The 15,307-nt window shown below is 37.9% G+C and overlaps 1 protein-coding gene across 2 annotated transcripts; it reads right to left on the bottom strand.

Annotated features, from left to right (window-relative positions):
* Positions 1-11,586: 11,586 nt before the first annotated feature.
* Positions 11,587-13,202, bottom strand: LOC135439763 (RNA polymerase-associated protein LEO1). Of its 2 annotated transcripts, none has more exons than XM_064698554.1 (3): positions 13,173-13,202; positions 13,050-13,088; positions 11,587-12,975 (listed from the first exon to the last, which is right to left on the bottom strand). In XM_064698554.1, the coding sequence occupies exons 1-3, from the start codon at positions 13,185-13,187 to the stop codon at positions 11,608-11,610; spliced, it is 1,422 nt and encodes a 473-aa protein (XP_064554624.1). In that variant the 5' UTR covers positions 13,188-13,202; the 3' UTR covers positions 11,587-11,607. The 2 variants fall into 2 exon arrangements, with proteins under 2 accessions (XP_064554624.1, XP_064554625.1); XM_064698555.1 differs by having other exon boundaries at positions 11,587-12,939.
* Between the last annotated feature and the right edge of the window lie 2,105 nt (positions 13,203-15,307).

Genomic DNA, 15,307 nt, shown 5'->3' with positions numbered 1-15,307 from the left:
TTACCAATCCTTTGTGATTCTAAATTTTGGCCTTTACACATGATTGTTCACGAGTTTAAGCGAACAAAGCAAAAACAGCCTATCACCCTTTCGGTGCCTTCAATACTGTGTACCGTTACAGAGCCAAAACATGACCAGAACCCAGATAATGCACACCCAAAGCAAAAAACAAATAATAAAAAGAAAAGATGATTAATTATTGCATCTATTTGTACATTCGTCTTCTTTCTCGCTGGCCTAGAGTTGACCCTTGTTCGCACAGTTTTTCTCACAATGTCAGACGAAACTTAATTTGATTAACTCTGAGTTTGCTCTATCCACCTTTGTCTTTCCGGCTGCGGCTCATCAGCAATTCTACTGTTTCCACTGACATGGATAATGATGATGGTTGGCCATCATTAGCGAACACTTGGCTATAAAAAGAAACAAGCTGACACAGTTTTTTACGGAGCGTCGAAGCATAAATGCTCTTACAATCCTTTTCTTATACAATACAATACTGCATAAAAAATTGCCAAAACAAGTGACAGACAGCCCATACAATTCATAGTTATATTATGGAGTCTCACTTTCACAAAATACTATTTAAAATATTACATTGGGCAACTTATTTTTTACGATACAAATTATGTACTTATATTACCCTCATTTAAGCCCAGGAAAAACTGACGAAGTAAGTCCACTGCGTTGCCATTCAATGGCTCGAGCCATGGAAATAATCCGGATGAGTGCTGAGCATTTTTGGTCGGAGAGTTGCAGAAGCCTTTGTAAATTGGTATTAGTATACTTAAATTATGTTCCCTAGGCAAATGGATTCCGTCTTTGACACAGCAACTGATGGTCGTAGTCCGCTACAGCAATGACAACAGAAAAATGAAATTAATCAAATACTTGGAAGTTTCATCGAAAAATTAACAACGGACTTTGTAAGTCGGAAATGTTACTTATGCTTGGACACTCGCGAAATTACACTCATTTTTTTCCATTGCTCTGTTGACAATCTGTATAATTTAAGAATAGTCTATTATTACATTTCCATTAAATCATGTTCTGCATCAATTAGTTTTGATTTCGATTCGCTAACAAATGAACAAAAGATTTAACAAGGCAAACAGCTTTATCTTGTAGCTTAATCTAAAATATATTTCTAACCATATAAAAATAAACAAATTTTTCCATTTCGCTCTATCTGCGCCTCATTCCCACTCCCAAGCGGCTAGATAGCTATAAATCTAGATCCTTTTGCAAGCCAAATATTAGTCACATGTACTCATAAATATAATTTGTTTGCATTGCATTTCAGCATTTGTGACAGGCAATTTATTAATTGGCCTGTGACACACAAAGATAAAGATTCAGATAAAATACAGATACATGTAATAGTAAAACGGCAGCTGCAAAAAGCAGAGACACCAATTTGCAATCTATTATGAAAAATGTCAACAAATGTAAGAGCATTTAATATTTATATCCTCACACACATGGATGAAAGTCAAGTGTGCATTTGCCAGTAAAATGTCAACGTGATTACCCTCTGTGTGTGCCATGTGGCCATTGCCATTGCCTTTTATGCAGTTGCCTGTAATAATGTGGTTCATACATATGTGACCCGAACATGTACCCTTCTCCGCAGTTTCTCCTTCTCCTGCTTGTAGAGTCCGTTCCCAGTAGGGTAATTGATTATCAAATTCAGCGTTGCATTTACGGAGGCGCTATTTGCATAGTACCGCAGTGCCATAGGCCACAAAGCCATTTTGCATGGCCTGCCTTGCACACAAACACAAACATTACTGGCGACGACTGCTGCCCCTGCTAAACTCCAGGCAGGAATTTTTAGTTTTTCCTATTTTATATTTCGCTATAAACTTTGGCCAGGCACTTTTTGGCAAGCCGTAGGATTCTAAGTGGGCGGGCCAGTATAGTAAAGTAACAAGCACATTTTGATTGCCAAAATTCTGTGCAATTTATGTCAAGCAGCGTTAATTGAATTTTCTCAACATATTTTTTATTGTATTTGCTCGCAAGTTGTTACTTGCTATTGACTTTTTAAGCATATTGATGAATGATTATGTAACATACAACAAAGCTTTCATTACTTTCACACTCCGACGACGCATAGCTCCACATCTATAACAAATTAGCACATGTTAAAATTCCACTCAGACTTATTTATTATAACACATAATTTCATCGTTCCTAACAGAATTCACAACAAGCTGAAGTGAACTAGGAATATCACTGAAAAGTAAAATCGTATGAAAAGGGTCGGGTATTAGGTAGATTAATACATAAAGCTAAATATAAGCTAAGTAAAAATAATAATCGCTCTAAATTGTTATTACTAATCGATATCAAGTTGAACAATTTAATTTTTTCTGTTTATTTTTTTTTATCTCTCACTCTCACTCTTTTTATTTTGTAATTTCTCTTTACGTTCTCTTCATTAAAGAGAGTTTTAATGATAAATTATAATGCCACTTACCAACATACCATCCATCTCCAAAGGCGCTTTTGTTTATTGCACTCTTTGGCTTTGGCACTTTTCATTATTTTATAAAAAATTTATTTTCCACAATCTGGAACTTGCACCTATATGGCCAAGAAAAACTGTTTATGGACTGCGCGATGTAAAGTTTTCGCATTTGTAAGAAGAATTATTTTTTTTTTTTCGAGAGCACAACTGTCTCGAATGTCGAACAGAATATAAAAAGGCTGATAGTAGCTAGGTTCGGCTTAACGAAAACTATTAACATGGGAAACTGGAACATTCGTCATTTCCTATTACTTAACATAATATGAAAACCACTCTCTCCATTTCAATTTTTTCCTAGCTTGAACCGCCGATCATGACTCATAGATGGCGCTATCCACATCTACGAAATTCGTAGTGAACAAAATCGAGAGTTTTCATATAACATACTAGCGGGTATTGTCCGGCCTTGACCGTGGAACGTTTTGTGCTTTATACTAAGTACACGCCCGTGGAAAATTGAAATCTAACCATCTCCAATTCTGTTTAAAAATATATTTTAACTGGATCGAATAAAGAACAAAGTGTGGGAATCAACGACTTTAGAAGAATAAACAATGGAGACCATAGACAGCCAAGTCGGAGCATTCGCCAACCGGTACAACGAACGCTTTCGGCGACACTGCAACTGGGTAGCGAGAGACCTCGCTGGGAGGTGTGTAGACAGGAGGCTCAAGAGAAGATCGTTCGAGGACCTCCTCCAACCACGACCTAGGAGACGCCGCAGAGTCCCCCGACTACCTACGCCTTATTCAAAAAAGCCGCCATTGACGTTTGTCCGCGATAAAGCCTGAGGAATCAACCAGGCTTGGCAAAATATCACCGAAGCCAAATGTATAGTAATAAGCATTTATAAATAAAACAAATAAGAGGGTCTAGTCGGGAGCTGCCGACTAGGGGATACCCTGAACCCTCTTATTCCAACCCCAAATGCAGCTCGCACTACGCGCTCGTTTACTTTAGTAGTAATAAAGATAAATTAAAACAGAAAACAATACAATCACAATTGCAATGCTGTTTTTTTTTTATTTGCAATACATGAATACAGAAATTCTTGGAATTTACTCTTGCTGCCGCTGATAGGAGAAAAGTCAAAACACGTTTTCTTTAATCATTTCTGTGTTTCTTAACCGATCTTGATGAAATTTTCTAAAGTACATCTTATTGTACTATAAAATATTCGTGAGTTATCAATAAGTCATTTGCATTTAAATTGTGGCTTATATTTATGGGCAGCATAAATTGGTGTTTTTACTTGATTTATATGAGGTAGTAGCATTGAGGTGGCAATAGCTATTATATGAAAGATACTTGATGATACTTGATATATACTATTCTAGAAGCTACATGTCAAGTTTGGTGACTCTAGCTCTTATTATTTACCAAAATTGCTCAAAAAACAGGATTTCGATATCGATTTGTATCGATTACGTGGAAACGGGGCAACCTATCGATTATTGGAAACAAACTCGATCTGCGCATGGACTAGGAGGACCTACAGCTAAAATTTCAAGTCTCTAGCTCTTATAGGTTCTGAGACCCTTGTGTTCATACATACGGACAGACGGCCAGACGGACGGACGGACAGACAGACGGACATGGCTAAATCGACTCGGCTGTTGATGCTGATCTTTATGGGGTCGGAGATGCTTCCTTCTGCCTGTTACATACATTTGCACAAATACATTAAACCCTTTTTACCCATTTTCAATGGGTTCAGGGTATAAAAAGAAAAATAATGTTAAATGCGTCTCAAATAATTTTTCGAATAGATATTTGGATATAAATCTAAACACGAAGCCTCACCCACTAAATCTTTGATCCTCATATCCACCAAGTATTTATTTATTTTTTCGAAAATTGTGAAACACCCCTCAAATGAATTTAAGCAAAGATCTTTAAAAATATAGTTTGAGGCCGATCGGATAGTTTCATACAAACGTTTTTTTAACACTTGCGGGTGGAATTTCCCGAAATCCCGAAATATATATATATAAATACTAACGGGTATAACCCGGCCTTGCCCGTGGCACGTATGTTATAAAATCAATGTTCTCAAACAAATTTGAAATGATTTTGAAACTGATCGGACGGTAAACAAATAACTTTCATACAAACGTTTTCCGCCAATTTACCACTGTTGCGAGTGGAATTTCCCAAATCGCTGAAATACGTATTTATTAAGTTCTTATGTAGAGCTTTGAAAATAAGTTAGAAGCAAATCTTTAAATCGCATTCCCCCCGAAGAAGTTTAAATTCTGCGAAAAGTGTAAAACACGTCTCAAATGATTTTTCTTATAGATCTTTGGAAACGAATTTGAGCGCGAAACGTCACCCACCAAATCTTTGACCTCCATTTCCACCAAGGAGGAACGGATTTTTCAAAAAAGTGTGAAACACCCCTCAAATGAATTTGAACAAAGATCTTTGAAAATAAGTTTGGGGCCGATCGGATGGTAAACAAAAAACGTTCATACAAACGTTTTCCGCCAATTTACCACTGTTGCGAGTGGAATTTCCCAAATCGCTGAAATACGTATTTATTAAGTTCTTATGTAGAGCTTTGAAAATAAGTTAGAAGCAAATCGGACACAACTTTAAACTTCGCCTAAAAAATCTTTAAATCGCATTCCCCCCGAAGAAGTTTAAATTCTGCGAAAAGTGCGAAACACGTATCAAATGATTTTTCTTATAGATCTCTGGAAATGAATTTGATCGCGAAACGTCACCCACCAAATCTTTGACCTCCATTTCCACCAAGGAGGAACAGATTATCCTAAATGTGTGAAACACCCCTCAAATGAATTTGAACAAAGATCTTTGAAAATAAGTTTGAGGCCGATCGGATGGTAAACAAAAAAGTTACATACAAACGTTTTTCGCGAATTTTCCACACTTGCGGGTGGAATTTCCTGAAACCCCGTCTTAACGTGCACCTACATCACATAAGGTAGCTACAGTGAAAATTTCAGCTTCCTAGCTCTTACGGTTTGGGCTGGGCGTTGATCACCAATCAGTCAGTCAGTCAGTCAGTCAGGACAAACAGTTTTATATATAGAGATTATTATACATAACATAACATAAGCAACTATTTGCTTATCTTTCATTGCAAGCGTCACTACAATTATTGGTCACAACTAGCAAGCTATAATTCTACTGTTTGTACAGCGAGTAATCTAAGATTTTGTAATATGTAGCTAAACAAATAATTATAAATGCAGAATTTTGGTGTTTTAACACTCATTTAAAAAAATTTCCATTTTATTGCAAATATTACATAATTCGGAACAGCACGGACTTTTATGACAACGAAGCTCTGAATTTCGTAACATTGTCAATATTTTATCCTTTTTTTAAATTTGTTCTTTCTTTGGGCACACAAAATTTTAAATGTAGGATCTTAGACAAAATAAGCATATTCCACTTCTTTTTCTTTTAGCAACACCGTTTCTCAGTAAAAAAAATTTGTGAATGTCAAATAAATTGAAGTGTTTTCTTCTTAATTACCAAAATCTAAAATTAATAGTTTATAATATTTATAAATTGAGTTAATACGATAACACTATATTCTTGAATTCTATCTTAGGATGCTAAGGAAAGGCACAAGCCTATAGCAAATTAAAAAAAATTCCTTCATTTTCATTCATTTTTATATTAGAGCTCCTAAGAAGGAATACAAATTCCAATTATTATTCAAGCAAACCCGTTATTGTTATCAATTTTAATTAATTAAAATGAAATTTGGCTGTGGTATCAAATGGAAAATTTTTGCAATCAATTGAAATTCAATTAAAACGCGATGGCAGTTGGCACTTGTTGTTGCGGAATGCATAATAAATAAAATTCGAGGTTGCGTGTGAGGGGCAAGGGTTAAATGTATTTGCGCCGTGGGCGTGAGTGTTTGTGTGCAGCCTAATGGATTTTACGTCCCACATAGTGCAACAAAATCCATTAGGTTCAATTAAAATTATTCATCAATTAAAAACAAAGGCTAAACAACAACAAAGCTTCATAAAAAGTCAACATAAATTGATTACGACCGGAAGCGGAAATGCGTGAGTGCCATTCACGCGACGTCCTTAGCCACCCCTATGCCTTTCAACTAACCTTCGCTTGCTGCATTGTGCGCAACCAAAGTTTCGCCGCAGGCCTTTTCCCTCCTTCACATAATAATTTCGGTTATGGCCCAAATTACACAAGGGATACACTTGAATGAATCAATTTGACTGCAACGCCTGCGGCGACGACTTCGATGAGGCCCAGCTCGCAGTATGACCTTGTGCGGACCTGTACTTGACTCGGAGTGTATAGCCTGCGGGATCATCATTTAACGTCTGCCTGACATTGCATGAGGTTGTGTTCTATCAATAAGTTAGTTATAAATCAGACGCTTTTGACTGTGGCGAAGACCACAAAAAACTTATCTGTGTGTGCGGTTGGCTTTGTCTAATTGTGTGTGTGCGCTATTGCGGTTTTAAGCTGTCACAACATGGCATATACATATGTGTTATATTTTCTATGAAAGCATGGATTTAGATATATAAATTTTATGGATGAACCAAATCCAAGCCAAATAAATCGGTTGTCTTAAGAAGAGTTGGCACAGAGTCGAAGAGACGAGAAGCTGAACTCTTTACAAGCACAGGGTATAATCAGATTAATAATAGAAATAAGAGTAATACCCAAGGCCTAATAAGAATTTTTAGCCGATATAGAATCTGTATCTCTATATAAAAGCGGTGATAGCTTTTTAAGACGTGTACAATTTTTTCTGCTTCTCCGTTTTTTTATACCTACTTAACAATCGTAAGAAATTAACCGGCCAGTTAGAAAATAGTCTTAAATCGAATAAATCTCATATTTAAAAAAAAAATCGTTCTACAATCCCGTCTATAAATGTACAGAACATTAAAGATAAAATAAATGAATTTATGTTCATTGCATGTGGAATCCATTCGATTTCTGATTTTTCTGATTCTTCCCTTGATAATCAACGAATCATCCACACATCCAACGAGTACTGTAGTGGTGTGCGTGTAATCAGAGCATATTTATTTGTATGACTCATTTGGCTGGCTGATTTCATGCTATTTTGTCCAATTTTGTTATGTAATTACCGCTGCTATTTGCCGAGTGGAGAACGGATACGGTGACAGAGACAGATGCGTAAACGGAAGCGAGCAAAAGGTCAGTTCTCTAGGCTCGTAGGGCCAACTGTTACAATTGTTTATGCTGGCGCTAAGCAAACAGTCCGCATAGTTGCACACAGACGGGCCCAGCGCTCTGCCAGCTGACCATCATCCTGATCAACTTGTATTTCCCTTAATCTGCCCACACTGCCTGCTGCAACAATGTCAACAGCAAAATGTGAAACTGAATTTTTCAGTCCCCTGGCTAAAGCTGCAACTGCAACTGTAACTAAAACTCACACTGGGCAGTTGAGGCATTTGCTGGCTGGCAAGTTAAATATACTCGGACAATTGTCGGCATTCTGCAGTCGTGTGTGTGTACTTTTGTTTAAGTTTTATACCGCCCTTATGTCTAGAATAGATTTAATAATGTCACATGCGAGCTGCCAAAGACTCTGATCTACTCAAATTTAAAGAAATTAGACTTTTATATAATAAACTTAAAATTCAACAATAAAATATGTACCAAATGTATGGTCTTCGTTTAAATAAATAATGCATACGTTTACGTGTCAGTAAACCGACTCCCCACCCGATACCCACGAAATACAAGATCCATGTAAAAAACACATTGTCAGTTTTACACAAAAAGCCATTAAAGCCTTTGGATCAACGGGTGCATGTATTCAGCAAAAAATTTGTGACTGGCATATCACTTCATTTAAACCTAAACCCACTACAAATGTTAAAAGGACACAATGGTTACATGAAATGTATATAAGAGACAAAAGTAGGATTCTTCGACCCCAAAAAGTACATATATTCTTGATCACCTAGAACAGCCAAATCAACGTAGACATTCCCGTCTTTCTGTCTGCTTGTATGTCTAAAGGCATCGAACTCAAATAAGTTATGGGGCTTTTGCATACACAGATCCAAAATATTTAACTTTTTGGATACCTGTCCTGGTTCCCACCAAAATTCCAAAAACTCTATGATTTTTGCTTTTTTTAGAATATCACATAGTCGGGCACTCCCGACTAGAGCCCTCTTACTTATTTTATAATGCACACCCGTCTAAAACGCTACAATACTAAAATTCTAATGACATTTTAAGCTTTTGGGCGAAAAGCACATTTATATAAGTGAATATATGTAAGCATGTATTTGAACATCATATGTCAGGCGCAGACACACGATTTGCGGTTCTTTCTTTTGGGTATTTGTCAGTGTTTGTGTCAAATTGCAGCGTTGACAACTGAAACGTGGTTAGGCCCAGAGACTCTCTCATTACCGCATCTTATGAACACACATATATACATCCTGCGACTCATTAGTGTTACGTTGGCTTTATTATGGCGTTTAATTACTTGACCAATTGGCCGGCCTGAAAATTTAATGTTATTTTGTCAATTCGTTCAAACCCGTTTGTTGCGTACGGTCGTTGCCAATGATTTTATTACATGCTTCTCCGTCCACAAATATTTAATTACTATAAGGTATGTAGACTGTGGTAAAGTCAGCTTTCCATATGCGATAATAAATATACATATATATATATAAACACATAGATGAGTCTTATGTTTGCCTATGAAAATGGGTGAACTTTAAAATTTGAAATTTAAGTGCGCCGGAGTGTAACTGTGTTTTCTGAAGTTTACAAATTATTTGTATGTGAATGTATTGCTGGTTTATTAAGCGCCACTTATTTGCGCCTTACGACCCTCGGGGTCATCATGCTGACCAATAACAATGCAAATAGTCTGGGCAAAAAGATAAAACTATCGCTTTAAATAAGCTAGCAGAATAGTTACATAAACGTTTACTACAATTGATATATCCAATCTTGTTTAAAAAGTTGCTAAAATGAAAAACCTAACTACCAATTATATTTTATTTTTATTAATAATTAATAAATATGAAATACTTCTTTCTAGTTTATCCCTTGAATATTCAAATCAATCAAAAAAATGATTTAAAAAATAGTCAGATAGTATTTTCTCTTAACCAACTTTTAAATCAGTTATATATGACCACACATAAATGATTCCAACAACCTGCAATCTACAGCCTTAAATAAATGAATTTTCCAGAATGTAAAATTAACAACAATCATCAGCATTATATATGGTATAACCAAAGACAATATAATGTCGTGCGAAAACTCAAACGCCAGATGAAACGCCAGGCATGAAATTTTTCGTCGCATGCAAATGTATGGGCGTTACTCATCTTAGTGTTTATATTGTCTTTGGTATAACCCGGACCTGCCCGTGGCACGTATGTGATAAAATCAATGTTTTCAAAAAACTTTGAAAATGGTTTTGAAACTGATCGGACGGGAATCAAACAACTTTATGCAAATCGGACAAAACTTAAAATTCACCAAAAAAAAATCATTGAAATGCATTTTCCAGTTTAGATTTTGCGAAAAATGTAAAATACGTCTCAAATGATTTTTCTTATAGATCTTTGGAAATAAATTTGAACACAAAACCAAGGAGGGATGCATTTTTCAAAAAGTGCGAAACACCCCTCAAATGAATTTGAACATATATCTTTAAAAAAGAGTTTGGGGCCGATCGGATGGTAAACAAAAAACTTTCATACAACCGTTTTCCGCCAACTTACCAAACAAAAAAGTTACATACAAACATTTTTCGCGATTTTTCCACACTTGTGGGTGGAATTTCTCGAAACCCCGTCTTAACGTGCACCTACATCACATAAGGTAGCTACAGAGAAAATTTCAGCTTCCTAGCTCTTACGGTTTGGGCTGTGCCTTGATCACCAGTCAGTCAGTCAGTCAGTTAGCCAGTCAGTCAGTCAGTCAGGACAAACAGTTTTATATATAGAGATAACAAATAAACAAGCTGAGGCAAACAGCTGTCACTAAGTTTTGCGGCGAGCCCTTAGCCAATGTGAGCTGTTACCTTAAGGCTTAATTGCTCTTACATTATTAGGAAAACAATAAGATATTTAGTCAACAGGCCACTATCGAGCTGGCAGGCAAAAGTGATATCAAACATTGCCTTAACCTATCACGAACTCAAATTCTTGCATGTGCAGTTAGAAATGCTATTACAATGTCATTGCTAGCCTGTTGTTACACTGGTGTAAACTTGTCTCTAATAAACACATAATCAAGTTGAATTCACAGCAGGTGCACTTATTGTATTAGTACAAAGGACAGCCAACCTATGCAATCAGTACTCACACCCACACCCGCATCCGCCTCTGTCCGACCAGCACGACGGACACCTTACAGCTCATCGAGGCGCACATGCGCCGCCCATCTTGAAATTCCTGGCTAAGAGCAACATTAATTTGAGATAGTTTAGTTTATAACCCGCTTCAACTTAGGCGTGTTACGTTTCAATGCAATGCATGGCCCAAACAATTGCACAAACGGCAACAACAACACCAACAAGCTATCCATATAAGCTTGTCGACATATACTTAAATTAGTATTTGATACATAAGTACATTAAATCAAGTATAGTACTGGAGAATAACGGTTACTTATTAACAATATATTCAAACCCACAGATTAATATCAACCTTTTGTGTTTATATGTCATAAGGTATGGTAAGAGTAATAATAATATTGATAATAAAAACAGTTACTTTTAAATATTTGCATTGATAGCCAGCAATCTTTTTTATTAATAACAAATCACGTATATTACGAGAATATAACGAGAATATATCTCCCCCAGAGATTAACAGCTTTGAGGTGTGGCAGTGTTGCATATCTGACATCATCTCTCGGACAGAAGGCATTCTTGAGGCTGGCAGCGACCCAAAGGCAAAGGTGACAAAACGCAAGGAATGTTTGCAGCAGATGCTATTCAGGTTAATTAATGAACAGCAGATGGAAGAGTCTGCCTCGACTGCGTAACTGTAATTACAGAAACCGCATTTGAATATTGTGGAATTGTGTCAAATTTATTCGGAATCACTAAGGATTGCTTGTTTGCGTTTAAGTTTGGGTTTGAGTTGTTTAGCACTCGATTTTGTATTGGTCTCAGGTTTTAATTTCGGTTGTTCTACAGATTCTCCTTTGTTTGCCGGATTATTATTCTGATCCTCCTCATCCTCATCATCGTCGTCGCTTCCATCTTCGTACTTTGTTGGCTTAATGTCTGTGTTGCGATTGGTGCGTATGCCTGGAGTACGTTTGACTTCTGGCGGCACAGCCACAGGATTTGGATTCTCATCCTGTTCATCGAGATTACGATCGCCTTCGGTTTCATGTGTCTGTATAGATGTCTCCATATCGGTATCATCAGCCGTGCAGTGACGCATGGGCTTCACCCTGGGCTTGCGTTGATTCTTCTGCTCGCGACGCTTGTCTGATTTCTCCTTGCGCTCCTGAGCCTGCTCCTCCTTGGCTTTACGCTCGCGATCGAGCGCAGGATTTGTGCTCAGATCCATGAGTACCTTCACACAGCTATTGACTGGCTTATAGAATGCAAGTTTGCGCAAGCCCTGCACATGGCTTTGGCCAAAGCTCGACTCTAGTTTGGGCCGCAGCGACAGCTTATCCTTGATGGGGCCCTGCATGTGATAGTAACTGCCCTGACGCACATACAGCTGATTCTGCCCTGCGGGCATGGGATGGTTCACAACATCGAAAGCCTCGCCGCCAACGTGAAAAGTTTCCGAGCCATCGGACCAGCGTACGATGCGCGCGTTGGATTCTTTGTAGAGCGCGCCGGTTGTCTTATCCTGGCACTCGCGCCAGCGCACAGTGGTCATCAGTTTGGTAATAAATGCGTCACGGGCTTCCCGGTCGTTAAGATCTTCTGGACGCAGCGCATCCTTAAAGCTATGCGCCTCGTAAGCTTTCGGCTCGACGGGCATAAAATGTGGCATACGCAATACCCGGTCAAGATCACTTACCAAATTACCATCGATTGTTGGTAGCTCAGCCTTGAACTCGGCGGACAGTTTACTCTGATACTTATCCTTACAATACTTTTCAACCTGCTCAACCATCTCTTCAAGTTTCGCCTCACGATCGTCTGTCTCGGCGGCTACTGGCTGGACCAAGACATTACAATTGGAATCAGCATTTTCCAGCTTCTCAGGGTAAACTGGCTTGGCCAGGACCGAGAAACTCTTGCGGCTACCATCGCTGCAGCTGCTGCTGCGACTGCCACTGCTGCTGCTGCCGCTGCTATATTCGTCGCCGCTGCTAGAGGATCCCTCTTCAGGATCCTTTACTGGAGACTTATTCATATTTTTATTAGAATTATCACAATGTTTTGGAGGAAACTGGGAAAGCGAGCAGGACTTTAACGAGCTTGGATACTTTTATGAACAACAATGAAATCATAATGCAATTACAATATGATGAACTTACAAAATTCAATTTTTTAACATACCCTTTGACAGCCGTAGTATCGCCTTCTACGGTATGAAAACTATAAAAATTGAAGAACACATTAATTTGCATGCTCGTAGTCTCATATTTATTATTTCTTCATTAGAATTGATTTCGACATAACCTTTCTCAAATGCATACAATAGATGCACTACTCAGTAATAAAAGGCTAAATTCTCAGTGCATCTGCTTCTTCTTCTAGATAAACAGAGTTGCATCGAAAAGCGGAACTGGAACAAACTCAAAAGCGCTCTGTACTGGACACAGAGGCTTTTTCATTTAACGCGTTTCGTTCTCATTGAAGTGAAAACGCGGCTTAAATAAAATTTGACGCCCGTAAATTTTATGTATATGGAAAAAACTGGTTTTGAAAATTACTCGAAAATTATTAAAAATAGTTTATTGTAATTGTTTGCTTGTAATAAAAGTATAGCAAATAATTTTTATGATAATTCATTTCTAAATGGAAATAAAATTAAATAAATTGCTGCGAATTACAAGAAGATTACGATGAACTTAAGTCAGAGGTGATAAATATTATGGTGACATACAAAAACCAGAACACCATCGAGTATATTTAATTGATATACTAATTAATATATGGCGTCTATAGATATTATCTAAACCAAGCTGGCCCTACATGGCGCTGCCGTACTAGGAGATACCCTGTCACCCACTCAAATAGCCGTTACATATACGATATTTCTTTCCTAAACTGCGTAAATTAAGAATCGTTTTCTTAAAAAGGGTTCTGTATATTAAGTGATCTTTATTGATGATATAAGAAAAGCTTTATTCGGAACTTAGAGTTATACAGAACTGCATGAAAGCACTAACTATACAATGCATAGACATGTCAAACAGCGGAATAATCGGATACCGATAAATCGCCAACGACTGAGCCCCATGGGTGTCCGCAACCATTTTAGTGTGCTCAGAGAAAGTAAGACTGCTGAGAGTGGCAGCCGAACGCCGGCCTCGAAAGCCGAACGTTCAGTATGAAGCCGCATCTCGCTCAGCGCACAACGTCGCTGCGGCTGATGCTGTTTCATAATATATGTATGTTAGGTTTTAACCGCACTTGTCGCTCGTTTGCACTTTGATATGGACAAAATGCATGTGATCTTTTTATGTATTTTTCGACATTGTAAACATTTTGGGTTAAAGGGTTTTATGGCAGGCAATTAACGATAAGAATGTTCAGCATGCGTCTGCATCCATATCAAAGTGCAAACGAGCGGCAAGTGCGGTTCACCTGTTTTCGTTGCCTGTTCACACATTTGTGTCTTACGCGGCCGCAAGCCCACCGTCGCCCAAATTTACGCACCCATTGATGAAAATATCTCTGTCTCACGACAAACCCTTGATCGGCTCATTCGCACACAATTTTTTGTGTGTGTGTGTTTCTGTGTGTTGAGCTCGAAATTCAGAAATGCCAAAAACTTCAAATTTGGTCAAATTTGCATCGGGCAGGCAGGCAGGCAGCCTACACGCACACAAACGCATAAATGCTTCTATCCATATAGAAAGGTGTGTAAGTGTGTGTGCTTGGCAGGCCCAAAGAGTTATCATGCACTTATGCCAACGTTCAGGTACCCTTATCCTTAAAACATGCATGGAAAATAGGAGTTTTGCCCATGAACGGGCCAAACCCTTTAATAATGTCACTAAGAGTGACAACTACTTACTCGAAAAAGTGTGCGTGTGCACAAGTAGCAAGTCGCATAAATTGAACATTTTCAATTTTTGGTCTTTTCTTAAATTATTCGACAAGCCGAGGAAGAATTACCCTTGCAGAGATACGACATAGTTTTTTTTTTTTAATTTTAAGCAAAATTGGTCCCCACAGTAAGCAAAATAATTAAAATATAATATATAAATATATCATTTAGGTCATTTAAGTTTTTAATAAATATAAATATAAATATATCAGATTCTTCTCATTATGCCTGACTGGACGAAGAAATACATGATAGAGCATTTGAATGTGTGTGCCACAGGCACAAAGAGCAGACAATTGAAGAAAAAATCTCTGGCTCGCGACAAACGCCGCGATCTACTTGTGCGCACATCCACACAACGCAAACATATGTGCATATGCATATGTTTGTAGATCTCGGGGTTTTTGAGAAGCTATGCAGAGAGAAGGAGATGCACACAAGTGCGCAAATCAATAAGTGAGAGCGAGGCACACTCTGCACATGCATACACACATTGTGCGCTGAGCGAGATGCGGCTTCATACTGAACGTTCGGCTTT

The sequence above is a fragment of the Drosophila montana genome, unplaced genomic scaffold, assembly GCF_035044405.1.
Source record: "Drosophila montana isolate Dmon_TW-CO22-7 unplaced genomic scaffold, ASM3504440v1 contig_779_1, whole genome shotgun sequence".
NCBI lineage: Eukaryota > Metazoa > Arthropoda > Insecta > Diptera > Drosophilidae > Drosophila > Drosophila montana.
This window is presented reverse-complemented; position numbering and strand designations above follow the sequence as displayed.